Here is a 19,911-nt window from a genome sequence, read left to right on the forward strand (position 1 = left end):
TTTAGCCAGCCATTCGCAGTCTTTGTTTAAGCCTGAGCTGAGGGCGTCGAATTTGCAGATGAATTGTAGCTCAGAAATTTCTCTTTGGAGTCTGGTCCTGAAATTTCTTTGCTGTAGGATAGCTACTTTTAAGTCTGCTACTGTGTGGCCTGGGAGATTGAAGTGCTCTCCTACGGGTTTTTGTGTATTGCCATTTCTGATATCTGATTTGTGTGCATTTATTCTTTTACGTTGAGACTGTCCAGTTTGTCCGATGTATATAGCAGAGGGCCATTGCTGGCACATGATGGCATAAATTATATTGGTAGATGTGCAGCTGAATGAACCCATGATGGTGTGGCTGATCTGGTTAGGTCCTGTAACGGTGTTGCTGGTGTAGATATGTGGGCAGAGCTGGCAACCGGGTTTGTTGCGTGGATGGGTCCCTGAGTTAGAGTGACTGTGGTGCGGTGTATAGTTGCTGGTGAGGATTTGCTTCAGGTTGGCAGGTTGTCTGTGGGCAAGGACTGGTCTGCCTCCCAAGGCCTGTGAAAGTGGGTGATCATTGTCCAGGATGGGTTGTAAATCCCTGATGATGCGCTGTAGAGGTTTCAGCTGAGGACTGTAGGTGATGGCTAGTGGTGCTCTGTTGGTTTCTCTCTTGGGCTTGTCCTGTTATCCAGCCAGTTATGCACCCACCTGACAGTAGCCCCATCTAAGTTGTATTTGTGTACGTCTATTGATAAGAACATATGTGAGACCACATCAGATGCCTTACTGAAGTCTACATATACCACATGCACTGCTTCCCCTTATCCATAAGACTTGTTATCCTGTCAGAGGAAGCTATCAGATTGGGCTGGCATCATTTGTTCTTCACAAATCCATGCTGGCTGCTGCCTGTCACCTTATTTTCTTCCGGATGTTTGCAGATGAAATCCTTATTTACTTGCTCCATTATCTTTCCCGGCGCAGATATTAAACTGACTGGTCTGTAGTGACCTGGGTTGTTCTTATTCCCCTTTTCAGAGATGGGCACTATATTTGCCCTTTTCCAGTCTTCTGGAATCTCCGAGACTTCCATGACTTTTCAAAGATGATAGCTAAAGGTTCTGATGCCTCCCCTGTCAGCTCTTTGAATATTCCAGGGTGCATTTCATCAGGCCCTGGTGACTTGCAGACATCTAACTCTTCTAAGTAATTTTTACCTTGTTCATTTTTTTTATTTTATCTTCTGAACCTATCCCCTTCCCCCCAGCATTCACTACGTTAGGCATTACTTCATCAGACTTCTTGGTGAAGACTGAAACAAAGAAGTCATTAAGCACCTCTGCCATTTCCACATTTCCTGATACTGTTTCTCCCGCCTCACAGAGCAATGGGCCTACCCTGTCCTTGGTCTTCCTCTTGCTTCTAATATAGTTATAGAACATCTTTTACCTTTATGTCTAGCTAGTTTGAGTTTATTTTGCGCCTTTGCCTTTCTGATCTTGCCCCTGCATGCACGTCTTGTTGGCTTATATCCGTCCTTTGTAATTTGTCTTAATTTTCACTTTTTATATGACTCCTTTTTGATTTTGAGATCATGCAAGATCTCCTGGCTAAGCCATGGCAGTCTGTTGCCATAAGTCTGTCTTTCCTGCACAGCAGCATAGCTTGATTTTGGGCCCTTAATAACATCCCTTTGAAAAAATGTCAGCTCTTTTCAGTTGTTTTTCTTTAGTCTTGCTTCCCACGGGACCTTACCTACCAGCTCTGAATAGTAACAGAGGTCGCCATGTTAGTCTGTACTCTAACAAAACAAAACAGCAGAAGTGTAGCACTTCAAAGACTAACAAAATGATTTATTTGGTGATGAGCTTTTATGGGACAGACCCACTTCTTCAGATCAATCACATTTCCGGTCCAGACTGACATCCGTAAGGACAGAGGACCAAAACAATTGCAGTAAAAACTGACAAATCAAGTACATAGGATGGAGGGGGGGCATGAGGAGAGGGGGGGATGTTAAGTGTCCTGCCTGAGATAACTGAGAGCATCAAAGGAAGGGAAGCAGTCCTTGTAATGCGAGAGGTAATTGTTGTCTGTGTTGATGCCAGTGTTATTGTGTCCAATTTGAATATGAACTCCAGCTCACGAATTTCTCTAAGTAGTCTGTTTTTACAGTTTCTTTGTTCTAAGACACAAATTCTCAGGTCTTTAACAGAATGGCCCTCCCCACTGACGTGTTCACTGACCGGCTTATGTGTGTTGAGATTCCTGATGTCTGCTCTGTGTCCGTTCATTCTCTGGTGAAGAGTTTACCTGGTCTGTCCAATGTGCATAGTGGTGAGGCATTGTTGGCACATAATGGCATATATAATATTGGTCGATGTACACGAGAATGAGCCCTTGATCTTGTAAATAACATGGTTAGGTCCAGTGATGGTATCCCCAGGTCTGGTATTGCCCAGCTCTGAGTTTACCAAAATCTGCCTTTCTGCATGGGGTGGGGTTCAGCGGGGAATGGAGGATGGGGAATCCGGCATGGGGGGTTGGGGATCATGGGGTATGCTGCATGGGAATCAGGGATACCGTGCGTGGGGGTGGGGTTAGGGAGCACACTGAGTGGAGGGTGGGGGCAGAGCCGGGGTGGGGTTGGGGGTTCACTGTGTGGATGGTAGGGGCAGAGATACTCTACCTGGGGCACTCAGGCAGCAGTGCCCAACTGCAATGGCCTGCTCCTGAGCAAGACACGAGAGGTCATTCTTCCGCTCTACTCTGCGCTGGTTAGGCCTCAGTTGGAGTGTTGGCACTGCGTTTCAAGACACGTGTGGAGAAATTGGAGAGGGTCCAGAAAAGAGTGACAAGATTGATCAAAGGTCTACAGAACATGAGCTATGAAGAAAGGCTGAAAGAATTGGGCTTGGTTAGTTTGGAAGAGAGAAGAATGAGGGGCGACATGATAGCGGTTTTCAGGTACCTAAAAGGGTGTCACAAGGAGGAGGGAGAAAACTTGTTCTCCTTGGCCTCTGAGGATAGACCAAGAGGCAATGGACTTAAGCTGCAGCAAGGGAGGTTTAGGCTGGACATTAGGAAAAAGTTCCTAATTGTCAGGGTGGTCAAACACTGGAATAAATTGCCAAGGGAGGTTGTGGAATCTCCATCTCTGGAGATATTTAAGAATGGGTTAGATAAATGTTTATCAGGGATGGTCTAGACAGTACTTGGTCCTGCCATGAGGGTAGGGGGCTGGACTTGATGACCTCTGAAGGTCCCTTCCTGTCCTGGTATTCTATGATTCCTCACGGCCTGGCTTGACCTATCTCCATCTCTTTGTCCACAGTGATGTGACGTTCGTGGTGGGCAGGGAGAGGCAGGAGGTGTTTGCCCATCGCTGCATCCTCACCTGCCGCTGCCAGGCCTTCCAGGGGATGCTCAGCCGGCCGCAGTCGGAGTCCCAGCTGCCCCAGGCCCCCGTGGTCCTCAGCCATGTGCAGCCCGAGGTCTTCCTGGCCGTCATGGAGTTCCTGTACACCAACAGCGTGACCCTCAACAGCCGCATTGTGAGTGCCGCCGGGCGCCATGGGAGAGATGGGGTGGGCCAGACGCAGGACCAGGGAACCCCCAGCGGGCTGCAGGGAGGGCATGGTGGGATAATGCAGGGGGAGCTGCATATCACAGCCCATTTAGCAGCTGGGCCTCAGAGAGGACTACAGCCTACAACCGCTGCTGCCAAAGGAGCTAGTCCTTAGCTCGAGCGGCAGAGGGTTGTGCCGCAGGTTCTGGGTTCAAGCCCAGCCCTGCACGGGGAGATCTGTGTCCTCGTCTGGGGGAATCACCCACCTCAGGGAGTAAAACAAACTCTGCCAAGGACACGGGAAGCCCCACCAGCTGGGGCCATCCCAGGCACTGCCCCGCCGCCGGCAGCCTCCCCTTTCTCTGCCGTGCCCTCAGCACGGTGCTCCTTGCTCCGACCTGGCCCCTCCCGGCCCTGGGCACAGACCAGCAGGGCCTTGGCCATGACCATGGGCATCCCAGCACCAGGCAGCCAGGGAGAGGCCCGGAGCACAGGGCAGCCCTCGCAAGCACGTTACGCTTCAGCAGTGCTGTGGGCGGGAGATGGATTTTAGCCTCCAGCCCCACGGAGCAGCGGGAGGCCCCGGAGGTCAGGAGGGAGGGTGGGTACCACTTCCCATGGCTCGGGGCTGGGGCAACCAGGCTTTCTGGCAGTCCCTGCTCCCATGGCAGGGGACCCTGCTAGGCCATGGACAGTGCCCCTCAGTGTTCACCCCCGCTGGCTGTGGGCCATAGACGCTCTCCCCTGCAGGGCTTGGGTGCCAGCCTAGCTGAGGGTGCATTGACGTGCCACGCCCCAGCCCTGCTCTGACCTGCTGAAGGACGGGGCTTGGGGATGGGGCAATAGCTCATCAGCACGGCCTGGCCAAGTCAGCAGGGGTGCGGAGGCGACTTTGGGGGAGTGCCGGTGAGGCGGGGGCTGCAGTCTGGTGGGGTGTGATGTCCCCAGGGTCCAAGTAACCGTGTCCCTGTGCCCTCGGACCGGGCGGGCCCTTCACTCTGCTTTGGCAAGGTCACCTCGCAAACCACCTCCAGCAGGCAGGTCGCCCCGGCCCCGGGGGCGTGTGTGAACTGCAGCTGGGGATACCCACCCGTCCCCAGTCCGGGAACTCCCCTCCCGCCCCCCCGAGAGAGCTCCAGCCAGCCCTCCCCCGCCAGAGCCGGCTCACAAAGGTCAGTGGTTTCTTGGAGGGAAATAATGCACCAGACGTGGTTCCCTCTCTCGGACTTTCCCCAACCCTGCAGTTTACACCCCTGGGCGAGGTGGAAGGAGCCGGTGAGCTAGAAGGAGAGAGCTGGGATGTGACAGCACGGCACCCGGCTCCGACATCAGCCTTGGCTGCCAGAGGGCTCACGCCCCAGCCAGCACACAGGCACAGCAGGACAGCTTGCCCCCAGCTGGGTGGCTTCGGGGCAGCCCCCGTCCCAGGCCAGCACTGCGGCTTTTGTTCGTCAGCTGGCTGGGCTGCCGGAGGCAGGGAGACTAGCGGGGAAGCTCTTGGCATCTGCCCCCCTTTTCGCAGCCCAGGTTTTGAGCAGCATCTCCAGCTGGGAACCTCTGGCTGGGTGCGTGTGAGGGCCGGGGTGTTCCCCCTGCGGGATCGCCCGTGCTCCCAGCCGGAGGGCCTGGGTGTCGTCTGCAGCGTGGGCTGGGGAGGGCCAGTAGCCCGAGGGCCAAGCCCTGCATGGAGACAGAGTTTGCACCCCCCTGCAGAAAGCCGGCTGTGGAGAGCTGCAGCCGGATCTGGGAACAGCTGGGGCCTCTGTTGGTCTGTCCCTCTCCTGCTGGCACAGAGCTGGGTTCTAGTGCTCCCGCCTCGTGCTCTCTGCTCCTCGGGTGTCTCCCTCTTCGGGGCTGGGCAGCACCAGCAGGCGGGGGATCCCCAGGTGGAAACCAGCGCCTGCCTCTCATGGCCCAGCTGCTCTGGAATTGCCCCAGTCCAGGGAGCCCATCAGCCTGGCCCTGTCAGCCCCCTGCAGCAGGAATGAGTAACCGGCAGCAGGCGACGGAAGGTACCAGGCTGCTCTGCAAACACAGCTACGGAGGGCCAGAGCCTGGGCCATGCTCTGTGCCTGCTGCTGCTGCTGCCCAGCTGTGTCGCGACCGGCATCCTCGTGCAGGTGCCGCCTTCCCCCGCGAAGGCCCAGCTGTCCCAGCAGTGGTCTGGCGCGCGCGGAGGGAGGGAGGCAGCTGCGAGGCCATAGCCCTGCCCGCCCCAGAGGAGGAAGGGGGATCCCCGGGGGGGATTGTCTCACCTCCTCTCCCTTGGCACCCTTCCGGCTGGGTCACAGCCCCGCTGAGCTCCCTGACTCACAGGAGCCTGCCCCTTTTGGCCTCTGGCTCCCATAGCTCCTCCCGGTGCCAGCCCGCCCTGGCGCTGACCCAGGCGCTGGGCAGCCCCTGCTGACCCGTGGCCACCACGTGTATCTGTGGGGTCGCCAGGCCGCTGGCCTCAGGCCTCAGGCATTGTGAGCAGGGCTGTGCCAGGCTCCCGGTGCTGCCCCTATGCCCGGCAGTTCTGGGAGAGGCTGCGTCCTGCGGCTGGACGGGCTGTTCCAGTTCTCCTGGTGTTCCCAGGGCTCGCTGAGGCAAAGCAGTGGCTGTTCCTGGGAGCACCTCGGCCTCCTGCCCCTCCCTCCTCCTCCCAGCGGCTCAGGAAGCCTGGTCAGGCCCTGCCGGCGGGGGAGCTTGGGGCTGGGGATTCACAGGCTACCAGCACCCATGGGTGCAGCAGGATGGGGTGGCTGCAGGGGCTGGGATCCATCCCCCTGGGTGGCCAGTTCTCCTGGCAGAGCGCAGCTGCCCTGCTCCGGGTGGAAGCCCCAGCAGCTGCCTTGTGGTACCACAGAGACCAAACTGGCCGTCACGTGGTGGGGAGAGCACGAGCCGGTTCTGGGGCCGAGCAGCGTCTCCTGGCGGAGCCGGGGGCTCAGATCTGCACGGCTGGCGCTTGGCGCAGTGTTGCCCGCAGCTGCTGGGTGCAGCGCCTCAGGCCATTGCGCAAAGGGGGGGCGTCGGTGCGGATGAGCCTCCGCTGCCCCCAGCGTTGTGAAGCGCAGAAGGGTCCGAGTGGGGCCTGGTACCTTGCTGCGTAGGCGTCTGCGCTCTGCGGAGAGGAGAGCGTCGGGAGTGCACACCGTGTGCGTCTCCCAGCACTTAACCCCATAGCGCCCAGACGCAGGCCCGGCTGGCTGCCTTTGTCCTGTTCTGGGGCTCTCTTGAGCCAACACCTTCGTCAGGTGGGGGCCCCGTGCTGGACCCCCAAGGTGCTCTGTCCCTCCCAGCCTGAGCCGGTCCGTCTGCGGTGCAGGTCGGTGGGGTCGGGGCTGGGCAGTGCTAGAGCAGCCCCAGTGTGAGCAGCCGAGAGCTGCTGGGGAGGACATCCCCGAGGGCACGCGCCTTTGGCTGCCAGCTTGGTCACCAGTGTGTTTCTCTGCTCGCCAGGCCCTGGAGGTGCTCACCTCGGCGGTGGAGTACGGGCTGGACGAGCTGCGGAAGGTAAGGCCCTCGCCTTGACTCTAGTTCAGCCCCTCAGTGCGGGGGGATCTGGGGATGGGGGGTCCGGCGGGCCAGGGACGGTGGGCTGCAGGTTTCACTCGCTCTCTGTGCCTGGGGGCTGGGCGGGAGCAAGTGGGTGTGTTGGTGTGGCTTGGCACAGAGCTGCTAACGCTACGGGGGCACGTCCTCGCTCCCGTGAGCTCACCACAGCAGTGGTGATTCGCACCACTGGGCCGGTAGTAGACCAGCAGGAGCGCACAGAGCAGCATCGCAGGTCAGGAGCAGGAGCGTGTCCGTTGGTTGCAAGTCGTTCTCCCGCCCCAGACCGTGCAGCTCTAAAGAGAGCTGGGAGCAGGGGAACGGTACCAGTGGCTTCCGTCAGCAGGCCCTGGCGATGGCTGAAGGGCACAGAGGTACTGTCTGGGGCAGCCAGCCAGGGCTGCCTGTTGTCAGCTGCTTCTGCTCTGCTGGAGTCTGACTGGGACCAGTGCCGAGAAAGTGGCCAGGCCAGGGTGCAGGTGCAGTGCATTGTGGTAGCTAGTAGCCAAGCCCCAAGGGGATGCGAGTAGACTTGGGGTGACTATTTCTGGGGAAACCCGGCAGCAGGTGTGTGCTGGGGGGGCTTATTCTCTGCACTCACTCCAGCAAACAGAGCCACGGTCCTCAGACAGGACCTCCGCGGTGCTCGTCCCACGCCCACTTAGCGCCTGGTTAGGAAACGTGACACGCCTGGGGATGGAGGTTGTTTGTCCCACCGAACAAAACGCTCTGGTTCTGTCAGAGGTTCCCAGCGGCGCCTCGACTTTGCTCAGCTTGTCCCTGCACTGTGCGGAAGAGCAATGCAGCATTCAGCCGGCCGCGCTTGCATGGAACAGGCACAGGGAGTTTCCGCCCTTGTCGAATCTTTATTTTTTTGAGTAGTTCAGTTCCACTGGGCAGTACCTGCTCTCCTCTCTCTGTGCAGACGGCGGACGTCCTAGGCTACAGGAGGGGCTGGTTTACTGGACAGTTGGCAATGCTAGACTTCTGCTGCACTGTATGTCATGACTGTAGCACCTGGAGACCCAGCCGCACTCAGGGCCATGTTGTCCTGGTGTAACCCACGCACCTACTGGGTGTGGTTCACTGTCCCGGTGGGACCGAGGGTGCGTTGTGGGGATTGGATGCCCCTTGTTAGGTTGCATGTGTGTCTTACTGTCCTGCAGTAACTCCCGGGAGTGCCTTGGTTTCCCTCAGCCCTGCATCCGCGCACAGTTGGAGAGGGGAGTTTGGGTGGGAGGCAATGGCCCTCCAGGGCCTTCCTAACCTAGGCAACCGGGGGACACCTCTTCCCTGGGACACAGGAGAGAGGCTGGAGGAGGGGCCAGGCTGGTTTGATGTGGGCTGGGGCTGCGGAGTGGGGCAGTCTGGGCTGCCAGTGGCCCCTCTCCCCGAGGTGGATGGTGCTGATGGCGCCTGGTTCCTTTGCTGCTAAGTCTGTTCTACGCTGTGTCCCTGTTGCCAGTAAACCTGCTCTGCTCACTGAACTAGTCTGCCTGTGGATGGGGGGCAGGGCCTGCTGACCCCCACGCTCAGTGGCATCCACGTACTGGCAATTAGGCCATGTACAGAGAGAAAGAATCAGTCTCCTCTACAGCCTTGACCGAGAGCCAATTGCCTCTTAGCCGGGATCGGCAACCCCCAGCAGGCAGGAGTGCGGGGTCCCTGCCAGAGCCGGAGCCCCATCTGTGGGGCCCTGCCAGAGTATGGGGCTATGGCCAGAAGCCCCGGAACAGGGCCGGAGCTCCAGCCAGAGGGTCCCTGCCAGAGTGCTGGGCCAGGACTGAAGCCCCAGCCGTGGGGCCCTTTCCGGCAGGGTCCCCTGTGAGTGCTCAGCAACTCAGAACAAGGCCAAGGATCACACTAACTGGTAACTCTGTATCTTTCTGTAATTACGAACAAAGCTGCTGTGGTAGGACTGCTGGGGACTTTCACCGGCACTCGGACCGTGTGCAGAGGTCAAAAGGCCCAGCTTCAGCCCACCGCCTCGGAAGGGTTGCTGACTCCTGCTGGAGAAGCTCCAGAGGTCCCAGGCTTGAGTTTGCCTGGGGGCGGTTACACTGGCGCTGTATTTACACACCCCGATGGAGGGTCGCTGGTCTCTGGGGATGGTCATCCCTGTTTTACACATGGAGAAACTGAGGCAGGGCGATAATGTGTCCTCTGTGGCAGTGACTGTCCCATGCCTTACCCCCAGCACTATCCTTTGTGTCCAGAGCGGGCACGAGGCAGAAGCAGACTAAGCCACGTTTAGGGCTCTAAGCAGCTCAAAGGGGTGGGGGGCTGTGGCCTAAGCCAAGGCGTTCTGGGGCTGACAGGGTCTTTCCGGCTGCATCACCTTCTTCTGGCTCTGGCTCACCTTGCGCGTGTATATCAGAGCGCGGCACTTGGGCACCACCAGGGCAGGGGCATGTCCTTTGTCCGGTTTCCTCTGTTCCTGCCCGGGTCCGGGGCTGGTTCTCCCTGGCCGCTGTGTCACAGGACCGGTGAGGTCAGAGGTGGGGAAAACCCCATGAGGTCATCCTCCCCGAGCCAGCGGGGCCCAGGCTTGGCATAGTTCCTTGCTGCTAATTAAGATCCTTAAACTGTTGATGACTCAGGCCTCTGCTAGCCATGTGCACTGAGGGATGTGTCAGGGTCATTCCAGGCATGCCAAAGGGACAGCCCATGACTGAGAGCAGCAAAAGTGCCTGGCCTCTGCAGATGCTCTCTTCATGGGACCTGCCCACACCACGTAATTTTGCTGTAATAGCCAAAAGCAGCCAGGAGCTGCTCCAGTCTCCTTCCGTTTACATTGGCCTAACTCTGGACTGGCTCTGAATTCTTGTTTCTACAGCCAAACCCTGATCCTCCAGGAAGCCAGAGACTTCCCCTGCTCAGCTGTAAAGGAGGCAGTGGGAGAGGATGTGAAACAGGCTGATCTCTCTCTCTGTGAGCCTGGCGTGAAGGCTCAGACAGCTGTGGGAGAGAGAGATCAGGCTAGGGGGCAAGGAACCCAGGGCTGTGCATATCTGAAAAGATGGGAGAACTGAAGGGGAAGGGACAGGCAGCCTCTCCCTGCCCCTTGCAGGATGGGGGTTGGCAGCAGGGGGTGTGAAAAATCTCCAGACCAGCTGTCAAGAGCACATGACACGGAAGTCATGGGGGATTTAACCACTGGTGTCTCTGCTGGGTTACACACATGGCCAATATGTGCAATCCAAAAAAATTCCTAGGTTACGATGGAATTGGCCAGGCCTCGAGTCAGGAGACTCACGGCGGGGTTTCTGTGTGCGTGGGTGTGTGTGACGGACACATCACAGGGGAGGGAAGGCGAGACACAGAACCCCGGCGTCCATCCAAGGGGGTTGATGGTGGAGGGGAATTACGTAGACAGGAGCTTTGAGGAACAACGCGGAGCAGTGGGACGTGTTTTAGAAAGATGGAAAATGTAGGCAGACATTAGGATGAACTTCCTGGTGCAGCAGACCAGCCTCCATGGGGTGCGACATGACCCCTGCTGCTGCTGTGATGCAGACTCAGATGGTGCTCGAGCTGCTGTGCAGGGGACTGGCCTGCACGTGGCACCTCTCGTCTCCTCCCGATTCCTGCCCTGTGCTATTCAGAGGGTTTCTGGGCAACAGCCAGCAGCGAGCCGCTCCCGCCTTCCCCACCTGCGTGCCATGCAGATTGCGAGGCACTTTCAGTTTTTCAGGAATGCTCTGGGCTCAGGCGTTGTCAGCGCCTGGGAATTCGTCCCTCCCTTCCCACACAGGCCTGTGCTCCTGCCGCCGAGCGCCCCAGCATTCCGTTCCCACGCCGCGCCCCGGGAGCACCTGCGGCAGGTACATGTTCCTTCCTCTTCCCAGCAGCCCTTTTCCCGTGGCCGCCTCAGAGGCGAACCCTGGATGCTCCTAGTTCTCACTGAGGCTTAGCAACCACGGGGTGGGAGGAACCCACAGCCAGGGCTCTGCTAATGTGCGCCCCTCGGCTTGCATCTCTTGTGACGCCCAGTCGGCCGTGCTCCACCATGCGCGGGTGTCATGGCACAGACGGGCTGGAGACTGCGCATTGTGTCCTGGGAACTTGCGAGGGGCCTGCCCTCGCCCAGCCCTGTGTGTTTCAGGGCCAGGGGGGCTGGACGTGGGTGGAAAATGACTTGGCCAGTCCCACGCAGTGCTAAGGAAGTGGCTGCCCAGGGGCCTGGGCCTGCGACCGACCCAAGAGCCGGGGGAATGTTTTCTCTTGGGGTTTTGTGTTTTGAATGGGAGAACCAGGATGCGCCCTGGGTCCTGCGGGGCCGTGGTGAGGTGAAGGGAAGACCCCTGGCAGCCACGGTCTCTGATCTCCTCCGTGTGGCCCATCCGCCGCCCAGCTGAGTGCATGGGGGAAGGCCATTGTCCAGGCCCCTGCCGGGTGCAGGGAGGGCACAGGTCCCCAGGAAGAAGAGGTATTGCCTGGGGTGGCCCAAGGGGCAGAAAGCAAAGTGGAGGCTCTGGGAAGGCGGCGGAGGGGTGCCTGGCAGTGCAGATGGGACCCAGGACAGTGCACGGAGGTTAGTTTCTTTAAAACTGGAGCAGCCTAAATACAGAGGGCACCGACCCCACGGCCCTGCTGCAGCTCCTCACCAGCCAAACAGCTGCAGGAAGGGGCTTTGCGGTCTGCTTTCCTTTCCCTGGGTCCTCTGGCATGGGGTTGCCCCCTCACGCCGGGCTGAGCTGGCTGGGGCAGGACCTGCCTGGACAGGGAGAGCAGAATCACGTTCCTCGGCCACGGTGGAGACAAGGGTCCACGCTGGTCCCAGCCTCTGTTGGTGTGGGCAGCAGCAGCTGGCCGGGGGCACCAGGGCTTCCTCCTGGCTGCGTGTGAAAAAGGCTGCAGGTGGAGGAGGCATCTGGTCTGTGCTAATTCTGGGGCGAGTATATGCCAAATGCTGGGCCTTAGAGTACAGCTACGGGCCAGCATGGGGGGGACTGGGGGCTGGCAGGCCTAGGCTGGTGAAACATGGGGGCTGATGCTGGGGGTGGGGGGCTGACAGGCCCAGGCTGGGGAGATGGTGGGGGCTGATGCTGGGGGTGTGGGGCTGGCAGACCCAGGCTGGGGAGATGTGGGGGGCTGATGCTGGGGGTGGGGGGCTGGCAGGCCCAGGCTGGTGAAACATGGGGGCTGATGCTGGGGGTGGGGGGCTGGCAGGCCTAGGCTGGTGAAACATGGGGGCTGATGCTGGGGGTGGGGGACTGGCAGGCCCAGGCTGGGGAGATGTCGGGGGCTGATGCTGGGGGTGGGGGGCTGACAGGCCCAGGCTGGGAAGATGTCGGGGGCTGATGCTGGGGGTGGGGGACTGACAGGTCCAGGCTGGGGAGACGTCGGGGGCTGATGCTGGGGGTGGGGGACTGACAGGTCCAGGCTGGAGCGACGTCGGGGCTGATGCTGGGGGTGGGGGACTGACAGGTCCAGGCTGGGGAGACGTCGGGGCTGAAGCTGGGGGTGGGGGGCTGACAGGCCCAGGCTGGGGAGATGGGGGGGCTGATGCTGGGGGTGGGGGGCTGACAGGCCCAGGCTGGGGAGATGGGGGGACTGATGCTGGGGGTGGGGGGCTGACAGGCCCAGGCTGGGGAGACATGGGGACTGATGCTGGGGGTGGGGGGCTGGGAGGCCCAGGCTGGAGCGACGTCGGGGCTGATGCTGGGGTTGGGGGGCTGGCAGGCCCAGGCTGGGGAGACGGGGGGACTGATGCTGGGGGTGGGGGGCTGGCAGGCCCAGGCTGGGGAGATGGGGGGGGCTGATGCTGGGGGTGGGGGGCTGGCAGGCCCAGGCTGGGGAGACGGGGGGACTGATGCTGGGGGTGGGGGGCTGGCAGGCCCAGGCTGGGGAGATGGGGGGGGCTGATGCTGGGCGTGGGGGACTGGCAGGCCCAGGCTGGGGAGATGGGGGGGTTGATGCTGGGGGTGGGGGCTGGCAGGCCCAGGCTGGGGAAACGGGGGGACTGATGCTGGGGGTGGGGGACTGGCAGGCCCAGGCTGGGGAGACGGGGGGGGCTGATGCTGGGGGTGGGGGACTGGCAGGCCCAGGCTGGGGAGATGTGGGGTTGATGCTGGGGGTGGGGGGCTGGCAGGCCCAGGCTGGGGAGACGGGGGGGCTGATGCTGGGGGTGGGGGTCTGGCAGGCCCAGGCTGGGGAAACGGGGGGACTGATGCTGGGGGTGGGGGACTGGCAGGCCCAGGCTGGGGAGATGGGGGGGGCTGATGCTGGGGGTGGGGGACTGGCAGGCCCAGGCTGGGGAGACGGGGGGGGCTGATGCTGGGGGTGGGGGACTGGCAGGCCCAGGCTGGGGAGATGTGGGGTTGATGCTGGGGGTGGGGGGCTGGCAGGCCCAGGCTGGGGAGACGGGGGGGCTGATGCTGGGGGTGGGGGTCTGGCAGGCCCAGGCTGGGGAAACGGGGGGACTGATGCTGGGGGTGGGGGACTGGCAGGCCCAGGCTGGGGAGACGGGGGGGGCTGATGCTGGGGGTGGGGGGCTGGCAGGCCCAGGCTGGGGAGATGTGGGGCTGATGCTGGGGGTGGGGGACTGGCAGGCCCAGGCTGGGGAGACGGGGGGGTTGATGCTGGGGGTGGGGGTTGGCAGGCCCAGGCTGGGGAGACGTGGGGGCTGATGCTGGGGGTGGGGGGCTGGCAGGCCCAGGCTGGGGAGATGTGGGGGCTGATGCTGGGGGTGGGGGGCTGACAGGCCCAGGCTGGGAAGACGTGGGGGCTGAAGCTGGGGTGGGGGGCTGGCAGGCCCAGGCTGGGGAGACGTGGGGGCTGATGCTGGGGGTGGGGGGCTGACAGGCCCAGGCTGGGAAGACGTGGGGGCTGAAGCTGGGGTGGGGGGCTGACAGGCCCAGGCTGGGAAGACGTGGGGGCTGAAGCTGGGGTGGGGGGCTGGCAGGCCCAGGCTGGGGAGACGGGGGGGCTGATGCTGGGGGTGGGGGTCTGGCAGGCCCAGGCTGGGGAAACGGGGGGACTGATGCTGGGGGTGGGGGACTGGCAGGCCCAGGCTGGGGAGATGGGGGGGCTGATGCTGGGGGTGGGGGGCTGGCAGGCCCAGGCTGGGGAGACGGGGGGACTGATGCTGGGGGTGGGGGGCTGGCAGGCCCAGGCTGGGGAGATGGGGGGGGCTGATGCTGGGGGTGGGGGGCTGGCAGGCCCAGGCTGGGGAGACGGGGGGACTGATGCTGGGGGTGGGGGGCTGGCAGGCCCAGGCTGGGGAGATGGGGGGGGCTGATGCTGGGCGTGGGGGACTGGCAGGCCCAGGCTGGGGAGATGGGGGGGTTGATGCTGGGGGTGGGGGCTGGCAGGCCCAGGCTGGGGAAACGGGGGGACTGATGCTGGGGGTGGGGGACTGGCAGGCCCAGGCTGGGGAGACGGGGGGGGCTGATGCTGGGGGTGGGGGACTGGCAGGCCCAGGCTGGGGAGATGTGGGGTTGATGCTGGGGGTGGGGGGCTGGCAGGCCCAGGCTGGGGAGACGGGGGGGCTGATGCTGGGGGTGGGGGTCTGGCAGGCCCAGGCTGGGGAAACGGGGGGACTGATGCTGGGGGTGGGGGACTGGCAGGCCCAGGCTGGGGAGATGGGGGGGGCTGATGCTGGGGGTGGGGGACTGGCAGGCCCAGGCTGGGGAGACGGGGGGGGCTGATGCTGGGGGTGGGGGACTGGCAGGCCCAGGCTGGGGAGATGTGGGGTTGATGCTGGGGGTGGGGGGCTGGCAGGCCCAGGCTGGGGAGACGGGGGGGCTGATGCTGGGGGTGGGGGTCTGGCAGGCCCAGGCTGGGGAAACGGGGGGACTGATGCTGGGGGTGGGGGACTGGCAGGCCCAGGCTGGGGAGACGGGGGGGGCTGATGCTGGGGGTGGGGGGCTGGCAGGCCCAGGCTGGGGAGATGTGGGGCTGATGCTGGGGGTGGGGGACTGGCAGGCCCAGGCTGGGGAGACGGGGGGGTTGATGCTGGGGGTGGGGGTTGGCAGGCCCAGGCTGGGGAGACGTGGGGGCTGATGCTGGGGGTGGGGGGCTGGCAGGCCCAGGCTGGGGAGATGTGGGGGCTGATGCTGGGGGTGGGGGGCTGACAGGCCCAGGCTGGGAAGACGTGGGGGCTGAAGCTGGGGTGGGGGGCTGGCAGGCCCAGGCTGGGGAGACGTGGGGGCTGATGCTGGGGGTGGGGGGCTGACAGGCCCAGGCTGGGAAGACGTGGGGGCTGAAGCTGGGGTGGGGGGCTGACAGGCCCAGGCTGGGAAGACGTGGGGGCTGAAGCTGGGGTGGGGGGCTGGCAGGCCCAGGCTGGGGAGACGGGGGGGCTGGCAGGCCCAGGCGGGGTGGTGTGCCGCGTGTGTGGGGCCAGCAGGCCCATGGCCCTGGAATGGTCTCTGTTCTGAGTGTGTTGCTGCCCTGTTCTCCGGCTGGGTGGGATTTGTTGAACTTGTCCCCTAGAAATAGAGGGCAGAGCAGGTCCCCGTGCTGGGAACAGCCCAGCCCCCGGGAGCCACCCTGCTCCTGCCCTCCTAGGCTGGGAGCCGGGCCACTGAAGGCCAGGCAGGTGGGACAGGCAGGGGAAGAGGCGCTCAGGAAATGATCACAGCGCTGGGCCCCCGCCAGCCCTGCACAGCTGCCTCTGCAGACAAAGAGGAGCTCTGCCGGCGGGAAGGGAACCTGGAGGGGGGGATCCAAGTGCTGGTTCAGAGCAGCCCTGGGCACAGGCAAACAAAGCCCTTGTGCTGTGCCGGGCAGGGGCCTGTGCCGGCCTGTTGAGCTGCAGGGCTGTGGCAGCAGGGCTGGCCCGGCTGGGCTTTGGTGCCCATTCTGCCCATTGGCTGCCCAGGGGTGGGGAACAATGTGGGGAGTGCACGTTTGGGGGGGCACAGCTAACAGCCAGGGGCCCTGTCCCTCTTCTCCCCCAGCTGGGGTAACAGCCCTCAACACGCCCTTGTCCCCCCAGCTGGGGCGGCAGTCCCCTAAACACCCCTCCAGACCCCCCTACTTCTGGCTGGGGTAGCTACCCCCTGATTCTCCCCATAACTCCCCTTCTGTCCCCGGCTGGGGTAAGCAGCCCCCTGTCTCCTGAGCTGGGGGAGAGCTCCAGCCTGTCTTGTCTGGGTGCTTTACCCCGTAGGCTGCATGTCTCTGGGACTGGGGCCGTGACCCCTGTACTGCCAGGTGAGGGGAGCCTCTCCCACCTGGGCTCACAGTGCAGGAAAGGCTGGGAACTCTGGGGGCTCCTTGTCCCTGCCAGCCATTGCCCTCCAGCCTTGGGCCTCTGCACCTGGGTTCTGGGCCAGCCTGGTGTCTGGCCAGGGTCTGAGGGCATGGGGGTAACCCTGGCAACCAGACATACCCAGCTGTGTGCCCAGGCGGGCAGCCTGAAACCCCGGACACCTGGGTTCCTGTCCCAGCCCTGGGAGGGGTGTCTGGTGGAGACCCAGACGGGGACTCCTGGGCTCTGGCTTTGCTGGCTCTGTCCTGACTCACAGGATTTTAGACACGTCCAGTCATTGTTTGCGCCAAAATGGGGACCCCAATATGTCCCTCCTGGGGTAGGTCATGGAGTGTGAGACTAACCCCCAGTGACTCTGGGGTGCTTTGGAGGGGAGGGGGTGGGCACAGCCAGAGGCTCTGCCGGGACCCAAACCACTCTGACCCTGCAGCCTGGTACAGTCGGGTTTTGTGTTGAGAATCCATGTCAATGTTGAGTTGTGCGAATATGGCTCCCGCCTGGAGCCTGGCTGCTGGCGCTCCTGCCCGGGGCCCCGGGGGAAGCAGCGGCTGCTGGCGCTCCTGCCCGGGGCCCCGGGGGAAGCAGCGGCTGCTGGCGCTCCTGCCCGGGGCCCCGGGGGAAGCAGCGGCTGCTGGCGCTCCTGCCCGGGGCCCCGGGGGAAGCAGCGGCTGCTGGCGCTCCTGCCCGGGGCCCCGGGGGAAGCAGCGGCTGCTGGTGCTCCTGCCCGGGGCCCCGGGGGAAGCAGCGGCTGCTGGCGCTCCTGCCCGGGGCCCTGGGGGAAGCAGCGGCTGCTGGCGCTCCTGCCTGGGGCCCCTCCTGCCCAGGGCCCCGGGGGAAGCAGCCGCTCAGTCACTTGCAAATAATTGAATTTGCAAACATTAAGCTGGTGAATCTTGAACCCCTACTATACATCCCTAGCTTCTGGCAGTGCAGCACACTGGTCTCCCCCATCCCTCCCTGCTGCCCACAGCCAGGCGGCCAGCGGCACGAGGAGCAGGTCTGGGCACGTCCGCAGCAGGGCTGAGCCGGGCAGGGTAGAGGCTGGGGTGGGCGGTGCAGAGCCCCCATGTGTGTCCCCCTCCCCCACAGGCCAAGCGGAAAGGAATCTCACCCCCCCGGGCCCCCCGGCTGGCAGCGGCTGCTCAGCCAGGCGTGAGTTCTCCGTGTTCCCCCAGGGAGCAGCGCGGAGTCTGGGCAGCACCAGTTTGCGAGTGCCCAGCCCTGGCGGCTCAGCAGGGGGTCGCGCTCCCTGAAGTTTCTTCCTCCTCCTGGCTGCGGGACTGGCACGTGCTCGGCCAAGCAAGGCCACCAGCCCAGGTGACCTCTGCTCTAGAGCAGCCCAGGTTTTGGCAGTGCTCCGGGATGTGGTTGGTGGCTCCGCACCTGAAGGGCCCCGAACTCCCGTGAAGTTCCCTGTCCACGAGGCCTTGAGCCCGGCTTGTCGATCGTTTGCTGCCGTCAGTGCCTGCGAACGGGCGCTGCCCCATGGTCGCCCCAGACGCTGTGTTCCTGGCTGGCATGTCTGCGTGGCACCACAGCGCCCATCCAGGCCCACGTGCTCTGCACCTGGCCCTGCTCTAGGCCTGGCTGCCCCACGCAGCCAATGCCCACCCTCGCCCCTGGGTGCTCTGACTCCCCTGGTGCTGCCTCCAGAGGGGACGTGCTCAGACCCACGTCGAAGGGCGCAGGCTGGGGCAGCTCATGCAGGGCCACGCGCTCCTCCCCGTGTGTCTGCATCCACAGTGGAGCTGCACCCCACTTGCAGTCCCCACGGACCCTGTAGCTCTCACTGTCTCGTGCCCGAGTGGTCAGCGCCCCCGTCCTGCAGGGGAAACTGAGGCCAGGCGCGGGGGAGGGGCCTGGGGAGAGTCTGCCCGAGCTGAGCACCAAAGCCTGGGCTCGCGATTGCTGGCACCCTGCCCTTCTCTGCGGCCGCCTGCCCTGCCCCCACAGTTTGGGGGGGGCGAGGTGGGGAGTCCAAAGTGCACCCCGCCTGCGCGAGCCGCTGGCCCGTGGCATCCAGAGCTGGGCTCTTCTCGGCCTTGCTGTGCGCTCCAGAACTGCTGCCCCCCCGCGGGGGAAGGGCCGTGGGCTGTGATTTCTTTGTGAAGTTCCCAGAAAGCAGGAAGCCCAAACAAAAAAGCAGAGGCTGGCTGAGACACAATTGTGGTCAGCTGCTGAGGCAGCCAGGGTGCCTCACAGCCACAGCAGACTGCAGCTACAATCCTGCTGCCAGGGCTGGGAGAGAATCTCTCTTAGCTGGGAGCTGTGCGGGGACTTGGACACACAGAGCGCAGGCGCGCCGGTCGGTGTGGAATAAAGCAAAGTGCCGGGCAGGCTCAGAGCAGGGAAGCATGGGGAAAAGCCGCGCCCTGCTGGGAAGTCACAGGCTTTTGCACAAGGATGGAGCAATGCACAGACCCCGCCAAGGGGCGGTGGGGGGAGCTGCAGGACAGTGCATGGTTTTATTAGCCCCTCTGAGAGCTGGCAAACTCATACTGGCCTTGGGCTCTTTCGGGTGTTGCATTTCGCTGCCTCTTCTTTGTCACAAGCTCTCAGCGGTGTTTCAGAGTGCCCCGGCTAAGCCCCAGGCTGGTTAAACGGGTGGCCAGGGGCAGGTGGGCACAGGGGAAGGAAGAGACCCGGGGAGGTGAGGACGGTGAGCTCACGTCCCAGGTGGTCTGTGGGATCAGGGATGCTTGCTGAAGGCTCTCCGTGGGCTGAGCTTGCCACGAGAGTATGTCCATGGGCTCCTTGTCCCACCCGGCCCCTGGGGCATTCCTGGGGGCTGTACCCCCTGCCCCACTGCCTCGGGCACTGAGATTCCCACTCCCTCCGGCGGAGACGTGAGGCTGGGAGATAAAAGTGGGTAAGACGCACGCAGCCTAAGTGCCCTGTTTCCGAGCTCATTAATCCCTGGGGCCCTTTGTGTCCCCTAAACTCCTCCACCACTCCCCAGCCCCCTCCTCCAAGGCCCCCCTGCTCGGGTGCTGCGTCCATCAGAGGGTCCCTGCTGCACTCAGCGTGGCTGCTGGGGGGTGACACCAACCCTCGCCCCCCCTCCTCTCCCAGCCCCCCCCAGCGCTTCAGGAGCCGGCTAAGCCCACGTGGCTCCACGCCCCCAGGCCAGAAGAGATGGTTGGGACTGTCCCGTCTGAGTCTGACACCCGGAGCAGGTGGCCTGGAGAAGCAGCCAATCTTGACAGAAAACTGCCAGCAACGAGCCTCTGCCGCAGGCTGGCGGCAGATTCCCGCGGCTCCTTGGGCCAGTGCTGCCCTGAGATGCTGCCCTGGCAGGCCCCTGCTGGCTGGTGGCCTCTGCCTAACCCAGGCCGGTGGCTTGGCCCAGCCCATCGGCCCATCTCTCCTCCTAGAGCAGACCAGTGATCTCTGACCCAGCCCCTGGTAATAGCCAGCGCTTGACACTTGTTCCAGCTCCTGCCTGGCCCTGCACCACGTCCCTCCTGCCTCCCAGCGGCAGCCCCTCGTACCCAGCATCCCAGCATTTGGCAGGGCACCAGCAGGAGTGTGTGTGGGAGGGGGCTCCCATGATAGCAGGAGGTCTGCCTGGAGAGGAGGGGGCAGGGATGGAGAGTCCCACACTCATCTGGGATGG

The 19,911-nt window shown here is 63.0% G+C and overlaps 1 protein-coding gene across 2 annotated transcripts in view; it reads left to right on the plus strand.

The window, feature by feature from the left end:
- The window catches only part of BTBD19 (BTB domain containing 19), a 64,284-nt gene that overhangs the window by 8,686 nt on the left and 35,687 nt on the right, over window positions 1-19,911 (plus strand). For both annotated transcript variants that reach the window (XM_075002620.1, XM_075002621.1), the window contains exons 2-3: window positions 3,305-3,524; window positions 6,983-7,036. In XM_075002620.1, coding sequence (XP_074858721.1) covers window positions 3,305-3,524; window positions 6,983-7,036 — 274 coding nt within the window. The remainder of the gene's footprint in view (window positions 1-3,304; window positions 3,525-6,982; window positions 7,037-19,911) is intronic.

Source organism: Carettochelys insculpta, chromosome 9, assembly GCF_033958435.1.
Source record: "Carettochelys insculpta isolate YL-2023 chromosome 9, ASM3395843v1, whole genome shotgun sequence".
NCBI classification, from domain to species: Eukaryota; Metazoa; Chordata; order Testudines; family Carettochelyidae; genus Carettochelys; species Carettochelys insculpta.